Here is a 27544-nt window from a genome sequence, read left to right as displayed (position 1 = left end):
TAAAAATCGTTAACTGTACTTTAAATAACCAATTAGTAATATGATTTTTAAAGTTACAGTTCTATTTGCACTAGAAAGTAGCAAAGTACAGATTTACATGTGACAAAATCAAAGAGTTCGTAAAGTAATATAGAGATTCCGTAGATACAGAGGTAAAGAAATTACCATCAACAAACCCCGAACCACCGTTAGTAATAGGGTTCGGTTTGCCTGCTGTCTCTGAAAAAGTTTTCTCAATACATAGTCAGACTTCTCTTACAATGAAAGTTAATATATGGAATTTCGAGAAATGGATAGGAAGAAAGGTCATGTGTATCAATATCACGAGTGCAATATTTTAAAGATAATTCGGTATCTTGCAAGCATTGTGGAGATACATATGTAAGCTCAAATATTGACAAAATGGTGACATGGGATTTTTGGAAGTTAATCAAACTAATTTGTTTATGACATATAAATTTTAATACATTCACAATATCAACAATGAGGTGAATTTAGAAAATCCACTTACAAATATATTTAAAACTGTTTAGCTGTGAAAAAGTATGTCGACTTCCTACACGAATTAATTTGCAACATAGAACATAAAGTAAGCGCACAGAACACTTTGATGTGCACTCTCAAAATATAATAACGAAGAAAATAACATGCTGTACAGAATATAAATTTTAAAGCATTTTCTGGAAAGAACAGTAACAAATATACAGTGACAAAAGACGAATTTATTTTTGAAATCGTAACACAGCAAGAGAATGCCTTTTTACTGTTTCTACATAAATGTCGGGAATATTCCCACTTTTTGGGAATCTTCCGGAGAAATATTTCCGGCAACTCGACTATCACTACTTATGAGTACAATATCTGACTTGAATGGCATATCCAAAGCTTTGCTATAAAAGTCATACACATACAAGTATATATAATATATAAATTACTAGAGCTCAAAAAATGGGGACAAGAATTTGAGTTTCCAGCCTAATTATTCCACATCCAAAATATTTACTTGTATGTGTAGATAAGGTCATAAACCAAATAGGTTTGAGAAAAAGCTTTTGAGGCTATTAACATTTTGCGAGGATTATTTAGTTGAAATAATTTGATATGGAAAATAGATTGAGAAATAAAATTTCGAATTTACATATTAACATATAGTAAAGCATTCTTAAGGGGCTTTACAAAAAAGGTTTCAGAAGATCAGTAGTATAGGGGTTAAAATTAAGATGTCTTACCACATTTGAATATGATCAATTGCTTTCCGCATTCTTAGCGCCTATGGTATTTGTCACTTGTATGTGTAAAATTGTGTTTTGCAATAGGTAAACATAGACTATATTATTTCTCGCAATCTGAAATCAGTTTCTAACAGTATGTATATCATGTCACTTGCCAGACGTGTTTTTGTAACAACTAGTTCTGCAAACGTTTGGCATACATTATGACAATATTTTTATACTATGTTACCACGTGTGAGATTTTGCAGCTTCATGTATTAACACGTCTTGCAACATGTCACTTCTTAATAAATACAAGCCACACTATTGGGTTCTGTGAGATCTTTCCCTTTCATGTATCAGTATGTGTTTTATAAAATGTTGGTATAGAATATATAGCCCAGAACATTATTGGCACGTGCGACGTTTTGTACATCTCTGTTTTAACATATGTGTTTCCAAATTAATCTTTTGCCTGAAACCCTTCTTACACAGCAGGCAGGAGTGAGGTTTAACATCTTTATGTATTAACATGTGAGTAGTCAAATTAGCCTTTTGGCTAAATCCTTTTCCACATTCATGGCAAATGTGAGGTTTAACACCTCTGTGTTTTAACATGTGTGTTTCTAAATGAGACTTCTGACTAAACCCCTTACCACACTCTTGGCAAGTGTGAGGCCTCTGACCAATATGAATTAACATGTGTTTCGTCAAAGATGATCTGTCACGAAATCCTTTCCCACACCCATCGCACGTGTAAGGTCTTTCACCTGTATGAATTAACATGTGCTTTCTTAAATATGATTTTTCATCAAACCCATTACCACATTCTTCGCAGGTGTAAGGCTTTGCACCTGCGTGTGTTACCAGGTGTATTTCCAAATACGACTTATGACTAAATCCCTTGTGACACTCTTCGCACGTGTGAGGTTTTTCAGCTCTATGAATTAACATGTGTCTTGCCAAACATGACTCAGTAATAAATCCCTTTCCGCACTCATGACAGGTATGAGCTTTTTCATCAGTGTGAATTAACATGTGTTTCGTAAGATTTGATTTATCAATAAATCCCTTGCCACATTCATTATAGGTGTAAGGTTTCTCATCAGTATGAATTAACATGTGTCTCACTAAGTGTGGCTTTTGAATAAATCTTTTTCCGCACTGTGGGCAGGTGTGAGAACGATCCCTTGTATGTATCAACATATGTTTAGCCAATTGTGACTTGAAACAAAATCCTTTCTTACATTCTTCACAAATGTGTGGTTTCTCATGTACGTGTGTTAACATGTGCGCTGCCAAATGTGCCTTTTGTCGAAATCTCTTCCCACACTTTGAGCACATATAAGGTTTGTCACCGGTATGTACCAGCACGTGTTTCGCCAAATCAGGTTTATCTCTAAATCCCCTGCCACACTCTTCACAAGTGTAAGATTTCTCACCTGTATGTACAAACATATGTCTTGCCAAATATGACCTATGATTAAATGTTTTTGTACACTGTTGACACGTGTAAGAGTTTTCTTGTGAATGTATTAAAATGTGTTTTGCCAAACATGACCTACGACTAAACCCTTTTCCGCACACACGGCACATGTTGTCACTTTCACTTGTAAGTGTTTGCATATTTCTTCTCAAATGTGGTCGTGTAAATTCTATGTAAAACTCCTTGTTTGTATGAGATTCGTCATGTGAGTCAGCAATTATTTTCTTTTGTGTAATAAACATATCAGCTTTTGTGGAAACCTTATATTTAAGAAAGCTGAAAAAAAAACAATAAACAAGGAAATACAAATTGAAATACATAAAATGAAACATTAAAAACGTGAAACGCTTGTGTATAAAATACAGTAAAAAAGGAATATGATTGTTCTTCTTTTAGTGTACAAAAATGTTTTGAATTTGCAGACGCCTATACAATATATTATGTAAGAAACGCAATCGAGACTTATCGAAGAGTATCATGTTATTTCCCTCTCGAAAGATTTTTTTTCCTTACAAGATCTCAAATTTTTATCTACATTTACATATACGATATCATACTTAAATACATACGAAGGTTCATGTGTTACACTACGAAACGAACATATTATTCTAGAGAAAAACGGATATAGGGAGTCACTGAAGATGTTCATGTATCATATTGTTAATTTTATGGTCAGAAAATATAGTAATAGTGAGAACTTTTTGCTATTACTAATACCAGAATATGTTAATAAAATGACAAACAAGCAAAAGATGGATATAAAAATTTTTAAATTGCACACAAAATACATCATTGCAAGCAGTATACCAATGTTAACTTCTGTTTTTCAACATCCTCGCATTACTTTCACATATTAAATTTTAATCCACCGAAAGATATTTACGTCTAATTAATTGTAACTACGAGGTTAGATAAGATACACACCTAAGCATTTTTCTAAAAAATAACTTTTTCAGGAACACCGAGTTTTCAATTCCATGGAACTTTTCACCTATTTGTAACAAATACCTGATATTAGAATGGTAGATTTTGACTCTAATGCAACGAGCAGTTGTACTATCCCATTCGTTACTGTTGTATTATCCCATTCGTTCTCTCTTCGGCTGTCACTGTTAGCTCGTTCCGGAATATTGAAAGCTGCCATCGTAACGTCTTTAGTTCGCAAGCTTCAAAAATGAGTGCTATTCAACTGTTTCTTTTCAATGGATGTTTGGCACCCGTGTAGCGAGTCACTAAAGCTCTTGCCTTCGGTACGAGAGATCCTGGATTCTATTTGGGATCATACTAGGGTTTTGAAAAGTATTGAAAACAGTATTTGAAAGTGTCCAAAACTTTCTTACAACCCACAACAATTAACGATAGTTAAATATCGAAAACATAGAACCATACTGGCATATCGAAATATTGGTCAATATCTCATATTTTCCTCACTTTATTACTATATAAAGCAAAACCTAACATATTTTTGTTTTACTATACACACAAGTATATAATATTCCTATATTATTTGTCACGCACATTATTATTTTTCTTCCTGATATATATAGGTACATTTTATCGAAGGACTATTCTTGTTTTTTTTCTCCCTCTCTTCCTGATATATGTAGGTACATTTTATCGAAGGACTATTCTTGTTTTTTTTTCTCCCTCTCTTTTCATTTTAACTAAACCTATTAATTCTCAACCTACGATCAGTGTTGCATGAGGATAGAGAAGTCAAACACTGAAATTTCCACTTTTACATTAGCTTATATTTCTGAAATAAAATATGAAACTAAATATACAATTTTACTCAAATACATATAGCGCAATCACATTCTAGCAAAATTTATTACGTTGTCCTTATTCTATGTGTTAACTAGCACGTCTTGCGTTTTTTCGGTATTTTCGGTTTGCCAGTGCTTAATAGTCCCGGGGGCCGCGGTTGCTTAGGTGCAGGTCGTTCACCTCTGATGCATGGGGTCTTTAGTTCAATCTCAACTCGGGGCAATTTAGTTTTGTGAAGGACAAACAACGTCAGCGTGTATTTTCTTGGGTGTTCCCCGTCTACTCCTACTTTCTTCGGTCCATCATTTCATTTATTTCTTATCATCGCAGTCCCTTTAGTCTAGCCGGCAAAACCGAGGGACGTAAATCTTAAAGATTTCATTGCATATTTTTATAGTCCAGCTCATACTTACCTAAAATAAACGAAATAACGAACGTATTACGAGCGTAGTACGTTTTACTGAACTGTAACATTTCACAAAACGAAATCTGATCTCACGATAATTTTGTTTCGCGATGTAATTATATTCTTTGGTATTTAAAACACGAAAATTAGTATCAACAAAGGAAAAATTACATTTATTTTGAAAATTAAAGTAACATAGAAAGGCGAGAGAATTATGTTACCATTATGTTTAAACAAATTTCTGAATTAAATTCATTTTACTAAGGTAAATCCCTATCCATATTATTATTTTTTTTACAATTTAAACGGTTAATTTTATTTGGTGTAGTAAACAGTATTTTTTCTACCTCACAGAAACAATATTAATTATTTTAATTCTGTTATATAAATATTGGTTTGAATCAAATGTAGCTTTTGGTACCTTATATAATAATTGCCAGAATATCTCCTCCCACACCACCAAAGGAGTTTTTACTCCTATGACAGTGAATGCCACCTCCAGCAGTTACGAAATCCCTAAGAGGATTTTTGGGATTCAGTTCCTATCGCAGTATTGCTTGCAAGCTCTGGGAGAAATATTCTGAATTCAGCACTGCTACTCTTAGTTAGTCAGAAGGCATATTAACACTGTGAGTGCTAATTACCTATATATATACGGAGTGATGGAACATTCGGAGAATGCGATCACGCATAAAGACCTCTTTCAAACCAACATATATTTTATGTATTCTTTCATACTTGTACATAGTTATCAATCTTGGATTGCACTCTAGATTACACAGGCCGTAATTTAGTTACTAGATCATGCGTAAATGCTCCTCAGTGTTAAGTTGGTGATCTTATTCCATAGCGATGTGAATCTTATGTTACGGTAAAAACGGAGAGAGAATATGTCTGATGATGCGTTTCTATAAAATTGCAACAGGAATTTACGGAAAGTGCTAGTAATATTTTTGATGCAAACGTGTTTCACACATTTCATTCGTTCGGATAAGTTTTACCATACTGTACAACAGAACTACAAGCAGCCAACGATTCCTTTGGAATTTATGAAATTTGCGAGGGATCGGTTGTATAAAAAGGGGATCCATGCAATTACTTTTAGAAACTACGAAATTACTAGACTGATCTCAAAAAAACCAATTCTACTGAAAAAGCTCCATAACGCAAAGAAACTAGCTTCGATTTTTTACTTTTATGAAAACATATTCATGAAAAATCAATACATTCCAGTGGAGTAAAAATTATGATGATTTTAAAAAAATATATACTATACAAAAGTAAAATATATTGCACGTGCTTCCGTTTTGCATGTAAGCCTCGTTAACTTGTTTATCTTTTGTGAATTCTACGTAATACGTAGGACACTTTCTAATATTGAGATAAAGAGGAAAAGACAAACTTCCGAATGATATAAGTTACACAAATTAGCATTTCTACGTTTTGAGATCCAGTTCTTTTTATATAGAAAAACGTATCTCTTTAGACAAAAGAAGCCATTTGTTTAGAATCTAACTTAACCTTATATTACTGGAATTAGCTAACATGTAATTTTCATTCGATTCTACAAAAAGCCTGGCATCCACCAACTAGACATAACTCCAGTATAAAAAACTTGTAGTCTTTGGAATTAGTCTCTCTCATGTTTCCACTATTACTGTTTATGAGGAAATGCAGTGGCTGTCCCTCGTTCTATTGACGCACACCCAAACTACAGGGCGGTTCCACTAGTTTTACACTGCCTCCTTGTTATAGAGCACTTGGACTATTTGGTGACAACTTACCACATTTCGTTTGTTTATTTTGCATTGTATTTTTTTATTACTAATATTGAACCCACGCAAATCAGAATTTGATATTAGCTATTATTTCTAGTGGACCCCTAGAATTTCATCTACACCACGTACGATATTGCTTGTAGATGAGCGAAAAATATTCTAGAGGAAAATGAGAAGAAACTTGGTGAGTAAGAAGTCTTTGCGTGAAGCAAAAACTTGATTCATAAATATATACATTTATATTCATAATTTATATAAACTCATGTGGCTTATTTTCTTTCTTGTGAAAACACTAACGGTTAAAGAAATAAGTACACCAGACGTATCTCCTAAACGCAATAAATGTAAAATTGTTTATATATATCTCACAAGGCGGGTTTTTTGAATCAAAACTAAATTGTCCCCGTCATAATGGTTCTTACGACTGGTTGTCTTTAATCTTACAATCAGCACTCCATCCTTTTCGCCATCTCTTTTTCTCTATTATAACTGGGACAAATCCATGCACATTGTTGCCAATATGTGCTCAGAAACTAAATATAATATAAATGTAGTGATAAGAAGAGAAAGATTATCCTTGAATAAAGCAAATATTCAACGTCCGAAAACGGAGAGGTTTAACTTAAATAAATAAAAAGAGAGCTAGGCAAGAAAGGAATACTAGATTGAACTTTCGACGAGATTCTCGGCTTTAGAAGATTTGGAGTGTACTAGGTTATGGATACTTGTATTGGAATTAGAGACAAAATTAAAATTTCAGCAAAAGAAAAATTGACACACGCGGAAATATGTAGAAACAAACCATGGTTCGACCAGGAGTGCATTAAACTAGCAGAGTAGAGAAAACAGGCAAAATTACGCTGGCTACAAAATCCGAATGAAATAACTACACAAAATTTCGCAGATATCAGGCGGGGAACTTCCAAAACTAGAACAAAGAAACGCAACTTTTGAAAGCTAAAACTAAGGAACTTGAAGATAATAGTAAAAAAAAAAATCGAAATATATATATATATATATAAGGGGATCAACGAATTTAGAAAAGGCTATCAACCTCGTGCTTACATATTAAAGAAAGCTGACGGAACAGTTCTCACTGATACGGAAAGCATCTTAAATAGATAGAAAGGTTTCTCTGACGATTTGCTGAGCACGCAGCCAAAAACAAATGTGCGTGGAGAAAAGGAGATACACACCGCAGAACCGTATATTTCAGAACCCAACCGAATAGAAGTAGAAACCGCTATAAAGAAATAAAAGACACACAAGCCTCCGGGTGTAGATGAAATTCCGGCTAAGTTAATTTTAGCTGGAGGAGAAAAACTGTGGAACAAGATACACAAACTCATTCTCCTTATCTGGAACAAGGAAGATTTGCCACAAGAGTGTAAAGAATCAATCATTGTTCCAATTCACAAGAAAGACGACAAAACTAACTGTAATAAGTATCGAGGCATTTCTCTTGTCAATATCCTATAAAATCCATTCAAACATTCTATTAGCAAGATTGATCACATACGCAGATGAAATTATATGAGATTATCAGTGCGGATTTAGAGGAAATTAATCAACTATAGACCAAATATTTACCATTCGCCAAATACTCTAAAAGAAGTGAGAATACAATACCCCAGTACATCAATTATTAATTGATGTTCGAAAGGCTTACGACTCGGTTAGGAGAGATATTTTATACAACGTTCTTCATAACTTGGAATACCGGAAAAGCTAATTAGGTTAATTAAGGTACGTTTAAATGAATCCCAAAGTAAATTCTGGATAGGAAACTGTTTGTCCACGAGCTTTCACGTCGAAAATGGCCTGAAACAAGATGCGTTGTCAGCACTTTTATTTAACTTTGTTCTGAAATACGCTATAAGAAAAATCAAAGACAGCAACCAGGGCCTAGAATCTAACGGTGCTCACCAGGTTATGGCATATGCTGATGATTTAAATTTAATAGGAAATGGTAGGAGAACAACAGAAAGAAATGCAGAGGTCTTATTAAACGCTTGCAGGGACATGGGTTTAGAAGTAAATGCAGAGAAAACTAAATACATCGAAGTGCGTTAGGACCGTAATACGGCAAATTATGGATGCGTTAAAATATTAAATTTTACTTTTGATAAAGTGGATACTTTGAAATATCTACGATCAATATTAACAGACGAAAATCATATTCACAAAGAAATTAAATGTCGACTACAAGCAGGGAATTCGTATTACTATTCAGTACAAAATCTCTTGTCGCGAATTCTGTCAAGAAATTTGAAGCTTAAAATATATAAAACGATAATTATGCCTGTTGTTGCGAAACACGGTCGCTTACTCGGAAGGAAGAACATAGACTGAAATATTTGAGAACAAGATCCTGAGACGAACATTGGTACGCAAGAGGAATGGGAAAACTTCATAACGAGAAACTACATAATTTATACGGTTTCCCAAAATATTGTTAGGGTCATGAATTTAGTAGGCTTAGGAGGACAGGTCATGTAGCTAGGTTGGAAGCAAGTAGAAGCGCTTTCAAAGTCTTGTCTGGAAATCCAATCGGAAAACGACCATTAGGAAGACATAGGCGCAGATGGGAGGAAAATATTATGATGAATCTCGGAGAGATAGGAATAAAAAGTAGAAATTGGATCAAGTTCGTTAAGGATAGAAGCCTATGGAGAGCTTTTGTGAATGCGGCATTGAACCTCCGGGCTGCATAGGCCATACAGTTATTTAGTTAGTTTAACCTAAGATAGTCCAATCACGTATCTTGAACTTTTGGATTTTGTGTTCAGTTATTGTCTTTAGCTGACAAATATTGATTTGTTTTAGAGAAATAACTTTGAAGTGATTGAAGCAGTGAAATTGACATTTTTATCAGTACGTTTCATGATGATCTTTAGCCTGAAGGAGTCACATGACTAATGAAAGCCAATGATTATGAAATAATTGGTTTAATAGAACTTGAACGGCAGTGATAGTATCAGATGAATTCCTCCGGAGATTTCAAAACACAGGGGGTAAGAGTATCACTGACAAAATATTGACAATCCTTGTGCAGCACAATATAAAATTTGCCTCCGCGGTAATTTTCAAACTTCCGAGCGGAAATTCCTGGGGTTCCGGGTGATGTATTAGCAACCTGAGGAAACGTCCGGACAGAATGTTTCGAGCCAAAAACTTAAGTGACGATGGATGGAAAGAAATATCCTCGCAGCAAGGGTGAGCTCCCTACCTCTGACCTACTGTTCACTTCCAAATCAATTCATTCCATAAACAGAATCGCATGCACATACAAGATAGTTTGCAACTTAATTCATAAGACATATTTTAAAATGGAGATCTCCCCCATGGTTCCGATGCAGCCGAACCGTGTGCGAATCCTTTAGGAAGTTCATGAGGTTTAGATCACATCTTAAGCTTCAGAGCCACGTATCATAAAGCCTTGGCGCTAAATGGGAAGCTAAAATTCAAAGGAAGAGACTAACCATTATTATAAGGTGAGATCTTGGAATTGCTCTATCTACGACTTACGGTAAGCAAAGTAATCCAAGACTATAATAATCTATCCCAACCTTAAAGCAAATACAATACTAAGCTCTCTTTATTAAGTTTAATATTCCTCTTAACTGTAGCGACCACTTCGCCCTACCTCCAACGAAACTAAGCCAAGAGTTAAATAAAAATTAATAATAATAATAATAATAATAATAAGTCAAACTATCAGCTTGGGCTCGGTAAGTTCCGGACTGAAGGAGCAGTGTCTGCGGGACACATTCACCACGGTGCAAATCAACTGGAAAATTCGGTTGAATGATCCAATATACATACAAAATAAATAAACAATTCAAAAATATTGAATTAAACACCAAATTTTTCAATATTTATTCAACAAGTTAACAGGTGCGTATATGCGCTGAAACCCGCTGCGTGTGTACATGCGCTGCGTTTGAACAACGTATATACACAGCAAATAATACAACCAGAAGTAAATAATATATATATAATAATCGGTATATGGATAAGGTCTACGAGTAGCCAGATTATAGATATCTTCTCAATATTATTCAAATGACAAACTAATTTCCAAAAAAAAATTTAAACAATTCCAAATTAATTCAGCAAACTTTTTCGTCGTCCAAAATCTATTCAATTCAAATATCATTAATCACATGCAACTCATTGCACGCGTACTGCTTACATTATTTTCTGCAAACTTCTTGTTAGATTTGCAGAGATAAATCCTCAAAAACTCATAATATTACAATGCTAATTCACATATTTTTCAAATCATAATTTTTAAGAAAGCTAATCCCGATTAAAAAGCTTCGTTCTTCATAATACATTATAACAATATTTTAAAGCAACGAGAAAATACCTTTGCACGCAAAATACGAATTATTTGTCATCAGATTTACAATATTAATAAACTTTCAATTTAAATAACATTATTAATCATTATAATAGCTCTGTTACGGAAGACAAAAATCGGCAAGTCTAAGGCAAGTCAATTTGTTCTCATTTTTTAAAAAAAATAATTTATTCGAATATCATATTCAGTCAAACTTAACACTAAAAAGGGTAAAACTAAATGTATACTGGATCAATCCATACCAAATCTATCTATACTTTCAAGCTCTCAAAAAAAATGGAAATTCAAATTTATCTCACTTCATGGAACTAAGAAGTCGAGTCAGAAAGCAGTAAATTAAACTCTGATTCAAATTGAAAATCTCCAAACAAACTACTGCAGAAAAATCCTACGTCTCAACCGTACAAACGTAAATTATACACAGAACGCACATACTACTTAGAAACACAAAAATTGATATAACTCACCATCGTTGACGAAATCATTTGCGTTTATTTTACCTTTCCATTTCCTTCTTTAGATCATCTGGAATTGAGCTGGACGGCTAATTGTCTGATCCAATCGAGGTCAAATTAACTGTTTCATAACCAGAAGCAATCAAACATTCCCAAAATATTTTTTTCCTTAAATACACGCCAAAGGTAGAGTCGGATACAATATCCAATCAATCTGCAGACCAAGTGAACATGGAAAACCAATAATTTTTTGTACCACCGGGGTCACTAAAGCCACCACTAATTTCACTCTCTCCTAGCCAAATTTGGTACATGCAAGGATTAATGCCTCCAAACTGAGTATAATTTAACAAATCTAATAGCTTTCAGCACCTAGTATAATCGCCAATTAGCTATATCGCTCACTATTCATTTTTAAGGCAATTTGCTGGGAACTCCGACATCCCTCCCCAAAAGGACTGAATTGGCCCCTTCCAGACAATATGATCAAACACTTCACAAAATTCATACAACACTTTATCTTCCGAAAAAGAAGCAATAAATACTTATAGGCATAATATTCACCACTTAATACATTGCTTGTTCCACTGATTTCAAAACGCAATTTGCCCACTCCATGCATTTGATCTCGTGCTCTGATTTCTAAAGAAAATACTCAGACAACCTAATACGAAGAATTCAACAGAGCACAAAACTCGTTCAAACCAGTAATACGACTTAATTTACTTCAGGAAAAATAACAAAACTTGTATGCGATCACATATCAAAACAAGAGTAGTTCCTCTTTGGAACATTAAGGCTTAAACAAAGAAATATAAAGCTCCGCATACAAAAAGATATGACACGAGAACACGTCGAAGCAAATGTACCCTGATAAAAAAAAAACAAAAAAACCAAGAACAGTGAGCTTCACAACGATCTCACTATCCTCGTAGACTTACTCGGCGATAGCAACGTCCTCCGGCCAAACGAATTACCTCCCCTACCTTGCCTCCAGTAACGGAACTAATTCTATCTCTTCTTTTCCTTTCTTTCACATAAATTAAACGTTCTACAAAAGCAACTTCACTATTAATCTAACAACATTCTAACAAGTATAGACAGACTATTATTAAATATAATTTTATCGAGAACGTTAATTAACATTCGAGTATTCCATACAGTATATGCATAGTTTCCAACTCTCTCTTACAAAAATTTTTCCTTTGAAAAAAGTCCATTTTTTATGTCTCAAACGACCTTTAAAAAAATGCTTCGCCTCATAACACATGATTATTACAGAGTAATCCGAGCCGCTACAATGCACTCAAAATTGAGTGGCAGAACTAATTAAGTGACGTTGTCTCCATTTCAGGTAGCTTTTCATTTTGACAGATGCGGACTGCTATGAACGATTTCAGTTCTTTTGTTTCTTGATAAGTAGAGAATTGTGAGAAGATCGAAAATTGCGAAACGAGTAAAAGAATGTCTGATATTGACTATCTGTGAGGTCAACAAGAAATGGAACAATAGGAAGCCTGAAATTGATGTTGATTTGACCATGATTTTTTTCCACACAAAATTGCATAATTTAAACTATCAATTAGTTTGGCCAAACGTGCTCAACAATAAATTTGGTTTTGTTAACTTTAGCATGATTGATTCTCGTTAATAGTGAAAATGATTTTACATATCAACTGAGGAGCATAAGTTGAAAAATGAAATGAAATCTTTGAGATTTACGTCCCATGCTTGTGCCGGTCAGGCTAAAAAAGATAAGTAATGAATGAAAATGATGGAATGAATAAAGTGGGAGGACATGGGAGAACCCCGAGGAAACCCACGCACACGGTGCTTGTCCATCACAAAGTTCCCTTGGAGCGGGCTGGGATCAAATCCGGGACCCCAAGCACCAGAAGTGAACGCTACACACTGAGCCACCGCGGCCCCGAGCATATGTTGAGTGACAGAACTGATTATGTGACATTGCTTCCACTTTAGGAAGTTATCATTTTGACAGATGCAAACTGCTAATGGCTTCAGTTCTTTTGTTCCTTGATAAGTAGGTGATTGTGACGAGATCGAAATATGCCGTGGGAGTAAAATATTAAACATTTGTGAATTCAACAAGAAATGGAACAATAAGAAACATAAAATTGATAGTTTAATTAGAACGTGAAGTTCTGCACATACAAATTGCATTATTTATGTTATTAATTAATTTGGATAATAAATTTCTTTTTGTTGACTTTAATGATTTTAATATTAACTGTTGAGCATAAGTTGAGTGTTAGAGCTAATTGTGTGATTTTATCTTCAGTTCAGGTAGTTCATCTATTTGACAGATGCAGGCTGCTATGATTTTTTTTATGAATAGCTTAATGTGACTTGAATATCAGGATTTCGAGTAAAAAAATGCCTGATATTGACCATTTTAGCTGCTCTCTTTTTTTAAGATGATCATCTTATTCACCCTTTATGGCAGTTAGCAAATTGGTCAATAGTTTACTTTTCACGTGTTGCTTAATAAATGCGACGTTTCGAACGGAGAGACCATTGACGTAGAAAACATGGAATATTTGCTAATATTTCTGTTAAAATTATAACTAATTTTGAAATACGAGTTTGAAAACGAAATTTTTAAATTTATCTTTCAATTTAACGCTCTGCAATATCAACGGTTGAATAATGCAAGTGAATTGTAATAGAATTGATATAATGATAATGTGGGACATAAGCAAGAACGCTGCGAAAACCCATCGACACGATGTTCACTTAAAACTTACTGCAAGTTCGAGCCGGGAACCCCAAGCGCCAGTGGTAAACGCTACAATCCAGAGAAACCGTGCCCCTAAGAGAAGCTAAAATTATATATTATTATTATTATGCAATCATTGTCATAAGGTTTCTATTGAGTGATAAATTAACGTTAATTATAAACTTATTATAAACATTCAAGAATTTGTTGAAATTAATTTTTTGTCTGTGTATTGGCAATTTAAAGCATATTCTTACAACTAGAGAACATCATCAAGAAAGAGCTAAATATGTAACGCTAAAAATTCTGTCATTGAAGACAATCCACCATTGTGAGTGAAAGTCATCTCTTACTATGGATATCATAATCTCGATATTCTAAAATTCTGCATTTGCTATGGAACACACATAGGAAAGGAGTGTCGGATAAGAACAGTTTTTTCAAATGTAAATTTCCGAAATTAACGATTGCAATAATAGTATACTTATAATGTGATTGTTGTGATAGTTTACACTTATGCATAGGTTGTACTTATGTATACACTTGCACTTATGTATCGCAAAGTAGTAGATATTAGTGTAGAACATGTTACCTGAAATTCTCCATGTAGATTAGTTACGATTATATTATTAATTTTCTTTAGATGTGTTTTTCCAAAATTTATATTGTACTGGAGTCACAGCAAGCAAGGGGGCCGACTTCTCTGTAACTTTGGAGGAGGGTCATTTACATGTGTGTTTCATTACAGACAAGAGTCTAGGAAGGCATATATAACCATTGAAATTCAAGGTATGCAAAATTTGGTATATTCATTTAAAAAATACACATAGGAATAAATAATATATATTCAGAAAAACATATGAGGTCTACATGAGAATTGGCGGTCCTAGGCCTCCAGAATCGGCGAAAAACGTTGATTTTGATACTACTGACATCAAATGGCTTAAGTAGGTTCGTAATTCAGATTATTAAATTCATTGAATGAACCAGTAACAATAATTTAATAAAAGTATAACGATTTTGAATTTGTGGATGTTAACTTCTTTATTAATACCCAATTGATAAGGTGTGACAATACGAAATATTCATGATAACTAAAGACCATCAGTTACAAAATCTAATCGTGTAACACAAATACATGCTGAGCCTCATTCCTTACCAGTCTTTAAAAGATTCTGCGTACATTAACGTAATCGCAACGCACACACACACAGAAAAAAGTAAAATTCATTTTAGCTACTACGACAATTATCGGAAGATTATCTTATTGCTTACGCAAACCATTACTGAATTGAGCCGATATGTTTTCAGTGAATCTTCTATTGATACCGAAAACTTTATACAGCGAAGTTGAACTTTAACTACATCATGATATTGATGAGTATATGTTTTCTTTTTAGGCGACGTAAATGTTATTATAACTATTACGTAGATTATCGGAAGATTCTATACCGCTCCAAAAGTTACGAAACTTTCCTCGCTGCAGACCTCTGACCATGTACAACGTTTATTATCAGTGTTTTCTCAGTGCTACTTCACAATTACAAGATGTAAAATTGTGATCTAACTAAGAGTTCGTAATACTGCTGACAAGGATGCGTCTACAATCGTACAAGCGTGGTGAACCTGTCACTCTGTTCAGTATGATGAATAGCGGCCTTCCAGAAACCTTTACAATTTCATAAGTCAATTGCGCAAGTTCCAGTGTGGTTCGGAATTTACGAAAATAGCAGAGCGTATCGTTTGAAACATCGTTTTTGCATAAGCAAAAGAAATCAATTCAATCATAAAACACGAGTGGCCCTATGATTTAGTAGACGATATATAAAGCGGCAGTAACTAGGCAAATTGTCACGTCATAAATATAAAATAAAATCAATTATCCAGCAATAAGTGCACAAACGAATCTAAGAAAAGAACCTTGTCTTATACATTTCACACGAACTCCAACCGTTTACTTGGTGATATTGGATCCCCAGCTCTGTACAAAAACATGTCTTAAGATACGTAACTAGGTTTATGTAATTAGAGACGGGGATTGTTATTTATCACTAAAGTTACGACTAGTACAAAGTAATCAAAGGCATATCTGAATACGGTGCGCAATTCTGTCATAAATTTCACAAAGTGTACGCCATAGGATGTAACGACCAATCCAGAGGTGAAATACTGCATTGCTTTTAATGATAAAGTTCCATTAATAAGACAAAGAAATAGGAAAGAGTCTGATATATGACAAGTATTCACAAGTCATCGGTCATAACCCTCCAAAACAAAGCACTTTAATATATATTTTTGGTATATTTAAATTAGAGTTATACTGAGCGGTTGATCCTCACTATCTTCGTTTGGCTAACGAGCTCCCACGCAAATGCCATGCACGACTTTGGCTGGGAAGACCCTGGTTCTATTCCCAGTGGGAGGTTATGTTGTTCGTATACCAAGTTGGACTGTAGGTACACGTCTCGTATAGCCTCGCTGCTCAACCGGTCGCAAAAATTAAATACAATCCAATCCAGTCCTCGTTAAGCTCACTGCTTGCGTCTAAAGAATCGGCGCAGCTTCCTGCAGTAAACCATGTATATGATGAGTTGATTTTGAGTTTAACGTTCCTTTCAGCAGTGACGCTATGAGACTGAACATACTGATTAACGTGGAATCCGAATTACATAAGCTCGCATTGGGAATATAAACCGAGTCACCTACGCCACAGACGGGAACGCTAACCCACGAAGGAACTCCCATATATATTTGTATATTGTCTGGGTCCGAAAATATAACATTCTCCATATATACGTACCGGTAAAATAATTAGAGCAGTAGATAATGGTTCCACAAAATTATCTACATAAAAAAATGTTCAGCTGCTTTTACGTTCTCAAATCGTTTACACGTATTTCCAGGCTCGTATACGGAACAGAGGTTGAAACGTGTTTCCCTAATATATCAGATTTGTTTCGTTCATATATGAAACATATGAATATCTGGAGAACGCATTGATCTCCTCGGAAACAGGCGAAAAATCCTTTAAAAATGCAAAAACTTCTGAAATGTTGGTTTACGTTAGTAGTATTTTAAAGTGATGAACTTTTTCCTTTCGTGTCAAGGAAGCTGGTTAGTTTCTCTCAGTAAAAGCGTAGAACCCACCAGGTGGATTATTGCAAACGAAACAGAAGTAGAAAGAAAATTCAGAAAACATCTGTAAGTTTGTATTCCAAGATACATTCACACTTCAGCTTTGTTGCTGATCGTACGAAAATTAGTGATTAACTAGTATGGACTTTAGTGTTGGTTTGGTTCGTACATTTTTAAGGTTTGGTTCGTATATTTTTAAAGTAATTCTAGTCAAAACAGGGAGAAGAAAGTGCGTGACTTACTCAAAGATGGTTTCAATTATTTTGGCTTACATATTACTGTAGAGATCAACAAAAATTTCCGCATCCAGTACCACAAACTCAGTCAAGGTCAATAGAAGGAAACTTCGTGTTTGCCTTAATCTTCCTGTCTGACCAATAAGACAAAACTTTTTCCATACATGTGTTTGTTCACTTACTGCTGAATAAGTAAGAATGTTTATGCTTATTCTTGTTAGGATTAATATTGAAGAACTTAAACATTTGAAAAATCTGTAATTCTTCAGCAAAAGTTATATTGAACGCATAAATTACATTATAACATTCTCACAATTAGCCAGCATCCTTCATAGGAATGCCGATTGGATTGGACCCATCCTTCGAAGAAATTGTCTTTATTATACCAGTATAGAAGGAAAGATGGAAGGAAAGCGAAGAGTAGGAAGAAGAAGAATTAACTGATCCATGATTTGAAAATTATAAGAAAATATTGGGAGTTAAAGGACGAAGCAGAAGATCGAGAAACATGGAAGAAATATTTCCAGGTTCAAACTTAAGCATAGAAAAATAAAAATAAAAAAAGACGTTATTAGCGCCAAGGCCAGGAGAAGGCAGAATCTTTAATAATAATAAAAAATAACCGTATCTGTTCCAGGGGTGAGTTTACTATTCAGCTTTACTAATAACTACTTATCAAGGCTGGAACGTATAAAGTTAATATTGTTTTTAATTTATATGTTTTATACGTTCTATTAGCTATTACAAAATCCACCAATGTGCCATCAATTAAATGTAAATAATCAACATCTTTCGAGATTAACTCAAAACATTTCGGGGCCGCGGTGGCTCAGTGTTAGAGCGTTCACCTCTGGTGCTTGGGGTCACGGGTTGGATTCCAGCCTCTCCCAAGTGAATTTTATGGTGGACAAACACCGTGTGCGTGGGTTTCCTCGGAGTTCTCCCGTTTCCTACCATTTTCTTCATTCCACCATTTCATTCATTTCTCATCTTCACTGTCTCCTTTAGCCTAACCGGCATAACCGTGGGACGTAAAACTTAAAGATTTTATTTTATTGCAAAACATTCCCATGAAATGAATTCTAGATTCTGACTGAAATATCGATTGCAAATTAACAAGAGATGTTACTTGTTACGTCTAGAAAGTGTAACGTTAATATTGTGTTACTACAGAGGTCACACATAGCCAAATTACAGTAAAATTGTCAAAGATATTTAATGTTAGGGAACGAACAAAAAATCGTAAGTCTCTTTGTAACATTAATTAAGTCACGAATATTTAAACGAACAGTTGCGCGAACAAAAGAATGAAATTCGCTAAATTATTTATTTGTATTAATGCGCAATATACCTAAAAATCAATGCAACATTTGCTTTTCAGTCTTTTATGTAAATAAATTTCACTGAAAATACGTAAATTTATGTCATGAAGGACTCTGGACTATTTAGGGTATGCGTGCATCCGAGTCAGTGGATCAGTAGAAACTTCAGCGATGTTACACTCAGTACTTCCCACCTCAATACAATAAATCCACTATGTCCTTCAACCCTTTATCAACCACTTTGACCTATCATTCTTCGTAACCAATGCGGTCCACCGTTACCTACTCTGGTCAACGTCTAAGAAACACTTGCTGGAAAACAGAATACAAATATCTTAACATTTTTTAAATGTGTTGCAATTAGTTAAACGAAATAAATTGATTGATTTGATTTTACGAGGTGAAAGGAAGAAAACAAAGAGCGCTGTCATTTTATTAATCAAAGTGCGAATCCCAAAGGTTACACATTCAAACGTCCCCTTCCTCTACAGTAACACTAAAACAAACTATTATGATAAAAGCAGAGTTGAATCTTGTTTACAGCTGGCCTAAACAGGAGAGAGACAAAGCTTCCTAAAGCAAAGTTCTATTAATACTAAAAGGAGGAAGTTCTTTCCTTCACATAGGTATTGTAGTTGAAAACCATCGAAAATTTCCTTCTTCTTGGTTCTCTTTTTTATCTCCCAGCTTTTATCAAAAGCCATCTGTTTTATTTCTCATGCTATGCATAGATCTAAAGTACCTTTGTTAATTGTAACATTTGCCATGAAAAATATCTGCACATAATCCGAATACACCTCTTATGATTTTGAGCTATACATAACTGACACTCTATCCGGGTAATAGAACACAGACAAGCATTACTTACCTATTTATGCAGTATACTTCCGCTAAATAACGGTATAAGAATATCTTAAGCAAAATATAACCAAAAATGCTTCTCAAAACACAACTCATTTCATGACTATTGAACATCATAAATTAGGGTTTTCAATTATTTGCTGGCAATAACTCAAAAGCTTGATTAATTACTTAGAAAATAAATCACAGTATATATTATGCTAATAGAGTGTTGGCCTGTCTTGGAGTAAACAACTATAAATCACTGTTACAATCTTTCTCATTAAACAATAATGTAACGAATTATCATTAAAGATGAAGAAAAAAATTCTGTATCTATAGTTTGCTGATATTTCGTTACAGAGTAGCGTTTCTATTTGGCTTAAGCAAAACGAAGTATCGAAAGAATATAGGTATTCGTTTGGAAAAATTGAAGTAGCAGAAAAGCTAAATAAATGTTTCACCACTTTCTTTTCATTTCAATGCCACGGGATGCTATCGATTCTAATCGAATTCTACTCCTTTTAGATTCCATTTTCTTGACCAGATTGATTGTCAACATTTATTTGTAACATGGGTGTGCTCAGATAAATAGAGACGATGAGGATTAGATGCATGGCAATGTCGGAATGAGGAAAGTGGGAGCCACAAGACAACTTCAAGAAACCCGAGCAAACAGTGATTGTACAATACAATGCCCATTTGTCCGGATTTGTGATCAAATCGGGGCCCTCCGTAACAGATATGATACTCTACCAGTGAGCCATTGGGACTCCGTAACATGTTCAGTGTTCAAAGAAGAGCAAAGAAAAGGGTTATGTAAGGGAAAACATTTTTTGCGGCAAATATCATACAGAAGTGGGAAGAAATGCCCTTTTATCTATAAGCTTTCTCAGTGTGACAAGGTCATATCGTCCTTTAACATGTGATACCTCATATGTACAATTTTTGCGATTCTGAGTTTTGGCTTAAACCTGATGAGAAAACAACAACTCATCTAATATCAACCCTCGTATGTCAAGGAATAGATTGCTGAGAAACAATAGATTATAGGGCTGGTTTGCATGTCGATTGTTGGCAATTTCAGGTGATACCTCGTATGGCACCCAGGTCAAAATATTAAAGCTATTCTGTCGTGTGAAGAGCAGCTGCACCTGCGTTTAAGAAGCTCCGAAATATTAATATTGTGAATATATATATAGTGAAGTTTTTCTCGTCTCCCGAAAAATTTACAAATTGGACATATGAAGTAACGCAAATAAAAACACGGTGAGACCTGCGATCATAAATAAAAATTTCTGAGAAACAAACCCTTAACAGTGAAGTTAATGAAGCCATATATTAAAATAGATTATTTTCAAAAGCTGTATTTCTGATTGGCCTAGTACGAGGACATACAAAAAAATTAGAACAATAACAATAAGTGATACGGTTCCGTCACGTTAACACCTTAAAAAAAAAAAACTAGATAATTTTCCTGTGGCCTCTATTTGGTTAACATATTAACTAGGGAATCTGTACATAAAATAATGTTACAGTTTCAGGAAAGATAAAATAAATAAATACAAAAATATGAGCTTTTTGTTATTAAAATATTTCGAGTGAGAGAGGAAGTTTAGAAATAAACCAATGATGAACACTTTCCTACGATAAAAATATGTTACCGAATTTTCAGCCCTCAAAATACAAGTATTTTGTAATGCAGTTAGTGTTTAAGAAGAGCTCTATTAAATAGTCTTCAGATTTCACAGCAGTTTATATATTGTTTAAAGTATTATGCTCGATCATTTTATTTACAAAAACTTTTTATAACAGGAATTCCTCTTGTCATTATTCAGAAACGTGTCAATATTCCACATTAACACTCAAAGCATGGTGTAAGCAGCAGGTTTATAGCAATTAACCGCTATGTTTGGATACCTATTTCACTGGCGAATTGTGTCACTTCTTGCAAAGCTAAGAATTAAGTTGCGTTTTTTTCTGAATTCAAATGTTTGCAATTCCATTAGTAAAATGAATATAATGATATTTAACTAAGGATTGCAAAAGTTAAAAACAAATATTTTTATATACATAACTCTGACGAAATAATCGGATTTAACATACCTGAGGGCATGAAGATTGTCATCTGCTTCTCCATCATCATGTTCCTCAACGTCCTCTTCCTGATCGTTCTGATCCCCACTAGTGGCAAGGATGTGACTGCTTGACTCTTCCGTGTTGTGTGCAAAATTGGAGGATTTTGACGAGATGTTATCCCGTTCAGCTGTTGATGAGCACTCAGGTAAATATATTGCATTCGAAGTTAGTTTCCAATCTGATATTGTTTCATTCTGATTACTTTCTGAAGTGCTACATTCCCCTTCCATTGCACTTTCTCGCTCCTTATAATCCAAACGAATTGCAAGAGGATCTTTATCATCATTTGTGTTAGCAGTACATAATTCATAATTATATTCCTCAAATGGCTCATTCTCTGCTTTCACTTCTACTTTAATAGGGACATTTTCCATTCTCGTTTCAGTTTTAATACAATCAAATTTCACATAATGGAAAGACATTTCGCAAGCACAATAGCTCTTAAAGGTTTAGATTTGAAATCTTCAGCTCTTAATGTTAAAGTAAAACAAACAAATCTGAAAGGGATAAAAAATAGATATATTATTCGTTTTATCAAAATTTATAAACCGTTATTTGCCGGTAGAAAATAACGGTAAGTTCCATTTGAAATGGAATTAAGTTTGTGGGTAGAAATGTTTGGGATCGGACTAGGAATGTAAAAGGTACCCAAACCAATATTTTAAATTATCCGATATTCCCCTACAACTCACACTAAGATATCTACATACATAAATACCGCAAATGAATAAGCATACCGAAATATTGAAAAACTGGCCCATATCCGATTTCTTTCTTTATTTATTTTGTCCCTTGTTAAAGAAAACCTAGTATAAATTTCTACTACTTTACATAAAAGTATATTATAGACATATGTCTCAAGTACATTATTATATTTGTTTTTGCTATCCATAGGTACATTTTATATAGGATGTAATTGGACATCCTCTATATAGGCTCTTATATAGGATGTAATCGGGTATATTACCACTTAATCTTTTTACAGTGCAGGACATACCTACATTAAATTGATGAAAGAACAAATAAACTACGAGCGTTGGTATACGACACATTTTACTCAACTGAAACATTTCATTCAACGAAATCCGCTCTCATAGTATTTTTGTTTTGCGATGTAATGATGTTTTTCGATATTTGAATCATCAAAGTTAATATCACCAAATCATAACACCGAATATTCCTATCGGCACATGTTTGAAAGAAACGTTCTATTTCTTTTAAAATTTAAAATAAAGGAAAAAGTTTAGAGAATTATATTACTTATCTAATTGTTCAATTTTTTTATATAAATTTACTTACAAAAATAAACACCTATTCATATTAATATGTTCATTTACGATTTAAGCAGTCAGTTTTTCTACCTTACAAATAAACAATATTACTTTACCTCTGTTTTATAAATATTTGTATCAGTTAGACGTACCCTTCGGTATTAATGTAATAGTTGCTAGAAAACACCTCCCAAAACCGCCAAAGAAGTTTCTTTGAATAACACAATCAATATCACCTCCCGGACCTACGAATTCCCCAGATGATTTTTATTTTTCTGTGAATACTAATTACGTATATATCCGGAGTGGGAAAACGTACGGTGATTTCGATCAAGTATAAAAAGTCTTCCAAATCAAAGTATATATTTTGTTTCCTTTCCTACATGTACTGAGTTCGCAATCTTGGGTTTTACTTAGACTTCATAAACTGTAGTTAATTACTAGGTGATGCGGAAATGCTCGTTACTATTCTGTTGGTGTGTCAGATAGCCATGTGGATGTTTTCTTAGGGTAAAAAGTCGAGTAAATATGGCTGCTGATGTCTTAGCTATAAATTTGGCGAACGTAAACGAAATCTTTTCCATGCAGATGTACTTTACAAGTTTCAATGATTTGAATCAATATTTATACACTGTATGACAGAACTACCTGCAGCAAACTATTCTTTTTCAATTTGTGAAAATTATTTGCTAGCGACTGATTTACAGAGGAGAAAACCAACGAGAAAAACTTTCGAAGGTATGCAATTACTAGGGTGTACTCAGGAAAAAACACTTTACAAAAACTATATTACGTAGAGATACACCACAATTTTCTAAATACGTAAAAAGATTTGCTTCCATTTATTCATGTATGAAAAAAGTTAAGATCATGAAATGGTAGTATGCAGTGTAGTGAAAATCTCTTATCTTTAAAAAAGAAAAAAAAACTGTTAATATATAAAATAGGGCAGGACAAATATAGTGCACGTCTTCGTTTTTGCATGTATCTTTTGTTACCCTTTTATTTTATTCATTTATTTTTGTGAATTCTAATATTGCCATATTCTAGCAATGTATAATGTGATAATCCAAAATAAGGAGGAAAGTTGTGTAGTTTCCAGTGATGTACGGAAGTGAATAGTTTTCAGAGATGCACGATATATAATTTTTGCGTTCCTAGCTATCGAGATCTATATGTTTCAATATATAGGAAAAAGTTTATGTTTAGACGAAGGGGGTTAAACGATTAGAATCTAAACTAACATAACATTAAGAGAATTAGCGAACTTGTATATTTTATTTCAATTCTTCAAAAGGGCTGGCCTCCATCGATTAAACAGTCTAATAAAAAGGCTGACATTCTTGGCAATCTCTTTCTCTCGTGTTTCTACTGTTATCGCTTATGACCAAATCCAGAGCAGCTGATTTCTTTTCTCCTACGGCGCACCCCCAAGTTGTCACACGCTACCCCCAAGTTGTCACACGCTACATTCGAACTGCCTGTCTCAGTTATATAACATTCCTGTTGTTAGGTGCCACGTGTGAAGGTATACATGAAGCTAAACTAATTTTTTACTGAATGGATTTCAATTTCAGTGTGCACGTAATTTTATTTTTCATTTGTGTTAAATTTCGGATGTCTCATTATTCCGAGAATTCCATCTGCTCTAGTTCTACTACAAGTTCGGTAAAGTTCTGCGTCAACGACAAACTACCATCCACCCACTTATGAAATAAAGAAATTTACGTAATGAAGCCTGCATTTAATGTGCTTGTTTTAGGAAAATAATTAGTGTTTTACTGAGTCGGATAATCCTAAGTGTAACACGTGATAAGTGATAATAATTATATTTTGAGTGTGTTAAAGATAACATTAAAAACTGGATTAATGTTTAATATCCAATGGAACTAACTTTAAGAGAAACATTGTATCTATCCGGCATCTTTGTTCAGAGCAAAGAAGACACTAGGTGGTGACATTCATTCACTGCCAACGATTCCAAATGAAAACTTGTTAAATGAAGTAAAGAAGTTTCTCAAATGTTATCTTAAGAATAAATAGCCAATTCTAAAATGTAGATAAAATCTTAAAATAATAATTCCCAAAGTAGTTAATTGATGTAAAAGTACTTTCCACCAATACTTGGAATTTTACTTGTGTTCAAGATTTGCTAGTGCTATGAAGTACACCATAACCTGAAGCAAAACACTCAATACACCAGGTTTTAAAGGAAACAATAATGATCATCTGCACTCAGCACAATGTCTAAGTGTAAAGAATTCTCATCACACATAAAACTTCCGCATAGTCCACGCTTGCCTTTCCGCCTGCGTTTGTAACCTTTGCAAGAGCCAAAAGCTGAATTACAATAATTAACAAACATTTGAAGTACTACAATGTTTGTTTGGTACTCGTGAAAAAAAAATCTTTCATGTCTGATGAAATTTTTTTCTTTTTTTTTTTTTAATCAACTACAAAAAAAGTTACGGCGATTAAATTGAATACCTCATTCGTGTGAATTGTTTGTGTTATTTTCTGGCAGGTGAGTCATAAAGCATATATTTTGAAATATTCATTTATGGGTTAGATTAAGACTACTTTTCACGTGTTTACCTTGCTCAGCGAAGTCCAGTAAAACATCCTTTTTGATGCAACATTAGGGCCTAACATTGTGAGTTCAATCTAAGCCTTAAATTCCACACCCTCCTGTGTGTGACAATAGAGAGATTCGAAAACAATACTTATTGAAAATATTTCTTTTGCTTTCCTTCACTGAATGCCACTAATTAATGCTAGTTATATCTTTCGGTACGAGAATAATTCGCGCTAGGTTTCGCTTTGTTTTTTGGTGCTTAGAACTGACCAAGTTGTCTTCGGTAAATGGTATCGTTGAAATAGTGCATTTTGGTACCTTAAAGGAAACGGATATCGGCACTAACCACAGACATATATACTCAATACAAGTTCACTTGTGTTTTGCGTTGTAGCTTATTATTATTATTGGATGGCATTTAGAATTTCCACCAATGTGAGTAATGTTTCTAGAACTTTGTACCTTGTTATCAGGTTAAAGATAGAAAACAACGTGCTCTGCGGGGCTTCTAATTCCTTTCGCTTGCTCAGCTATATTTTGTGAAGTCAGAAACACTTGAGATCTTATATTTGCAAGAATGGGGGAAAAATAAAAGATACCGTACTGAATGATGTACAAATTGCCAGGAAAATATTTTTTGGGAATATTTCCAAAATGTGAATATTCCGGCAACCTAAGTTCTAACATAAATTGCATGCTATTACGGTTATGAGTTCAAAATTAAATTCGTTTCTATTACAGTATATTTAATATCGTTGTCTCCAGTGGATTCTTTAAAATGGATATTCTGAACGGTATATCGTTATATAATATTTTATTATATTTAGAGAGTATGCATAAATGTATATTTACTTACAATAGGCCTATACCTATGGAAGAAAATATGTTGGGAAAAAACTGGTATAGGAACTGCACATACTTTTATATCGTTAAATAGTTTATGTTTATATGTAAGTGTATTTTCCAAACTTGATCCTACTACAGATATACAGTTATTAACTTTGTAAATATTATAAACAAATTTGGTTAGGTAACTGCCACAAAACATCTCACCAATTTATCAATATTTGCAGATACATATTTAAGTCCACAATATTTGCAAGATAGTGACTTCTCTTTAGAATTTTGCACGTCACATTGGCTCACACGACCATTCTTCCCACTCATTTTACGAAATTTAATACGTCAATTCACATGTAACACAAGCCCAAACATCTTTTCAGAAATTGAGTCAGAGACACTACACACATATCCATCTACTATTGAAGGTGGTTCAAGGTGTATTGATAGTAATTCGTTCCTATCTCTACAGAATTTGTACATTTTTTTTTTTTTTTTTTACATTAATTGCAAATCCGTCATATTATTAATTAGTTATATAAATTACAGTCAACGAATGTTAGAGTTTTGACCTCCAAATTATTTATGACCTAGAAATATAAAAGAAAATAAATTGAAATAAAGTTATTAGTCATATCGTCATATGCCAGGGGGGGGAGAAAAACCGGAATATTACATTTTTTTCTTATTATCCATCCCACTAAGAATATTCAAGCTAAACATCACTAAACTTATTAACATTCTTTTTGAACCCAGTATCAGAAAAAAGATCGTATTCTTTCGGTGGGTCAGGAACAGGTAGTCCTTCTCCATGTGGAACAGGGCGCATTGCAAAAGGAATGTTAGGATAGATCAAGGCCCGCTTCTTCTTCGTGGAAATTCCCTTCTTGACGGAAGGAACCATACAAAAATAGCAATCTCTGATGTGGTCGCTTGGCTCCCTCTAAATTATGGGCACTGCAAAAGGCAGGTGATTAACT

General features: G+C 33.9%; 1 protein-coding gene across 3 annotated transcripts; it reads right to left on the bottom strand.

The window, feature by feature from the left end:
* Positions 1–538: 538 nt before the first annotated feature.
* Positions 539–26997, bottom strand: LOC145689944 (uncharacterized). Of its 3 annotated transcripts, none has more exons than XM_081764311.1 (3): positions 26778–26997; positions 21846–22375; positions 539–2973 (listed from the first exon to the last, which is right to left on the bottom strand). In XM_081764311.1, exons 2-3 carry the CDS (start codon positions 22298–22300, stop codon positions 1620–1622), a joined length of 1809 nt encoding a protein of 602 aa, XP_081620437.1. In that variant the 5' UTR covers positions 22301–22375; positions 26778–26997; the 3' UTR covers positions 539–1619. The 3 variants fall into 3 exon arrangements, with proteins under 3 accessions (XP_081620437.1, XP_081620438.1, XP_081620439.1); XM_081764312.1 differs by lacking the exon at positions 26778–26997 and adding an exon at positions 26644–26775; XM_081764313.1 differs by lacking the exon at positions 26778–26997 and adding an exon at positions 26581–26714.
* Positions 26998–27544: the final 547 nt, after the last annotated feature.

The sequence above is a fragment of the Thermobia domestica genome, chromosome 7, assembly GCF_964235325.1.
Source record: "Thermobia domestica chromosome 7, izTheDome1.hap1.1, whole genome shotgun sequence".
NCBI lineage: Eukaryota > Metazoa > Arthropoda > Insecta > Zygentoma > Lepismatidae > Thermobia > Thermobia domestica.
This window is presented reverse-complemented; position numbering and strand designations above follow the sequence as displayed.

What these genes read in the sequence shown, in the direction of transcription:
- LOC145689944 (XM_081764311.1), bottom strand. Translation starts at nt 22,300, where the DNA reads ATGTCTTTCCATTATGTGAAATTTGATTGTATTAAAACTGAAACGAGA. An exon ending in GACAATCTTCATGCCCTCAG is followed by an intron (nt 2,974 to 21,845) that starts GTATGTTAAATC and finishes TTTTTTTTTCAG; the next exon opens with CTTTCTTAAATATAAGGTTT.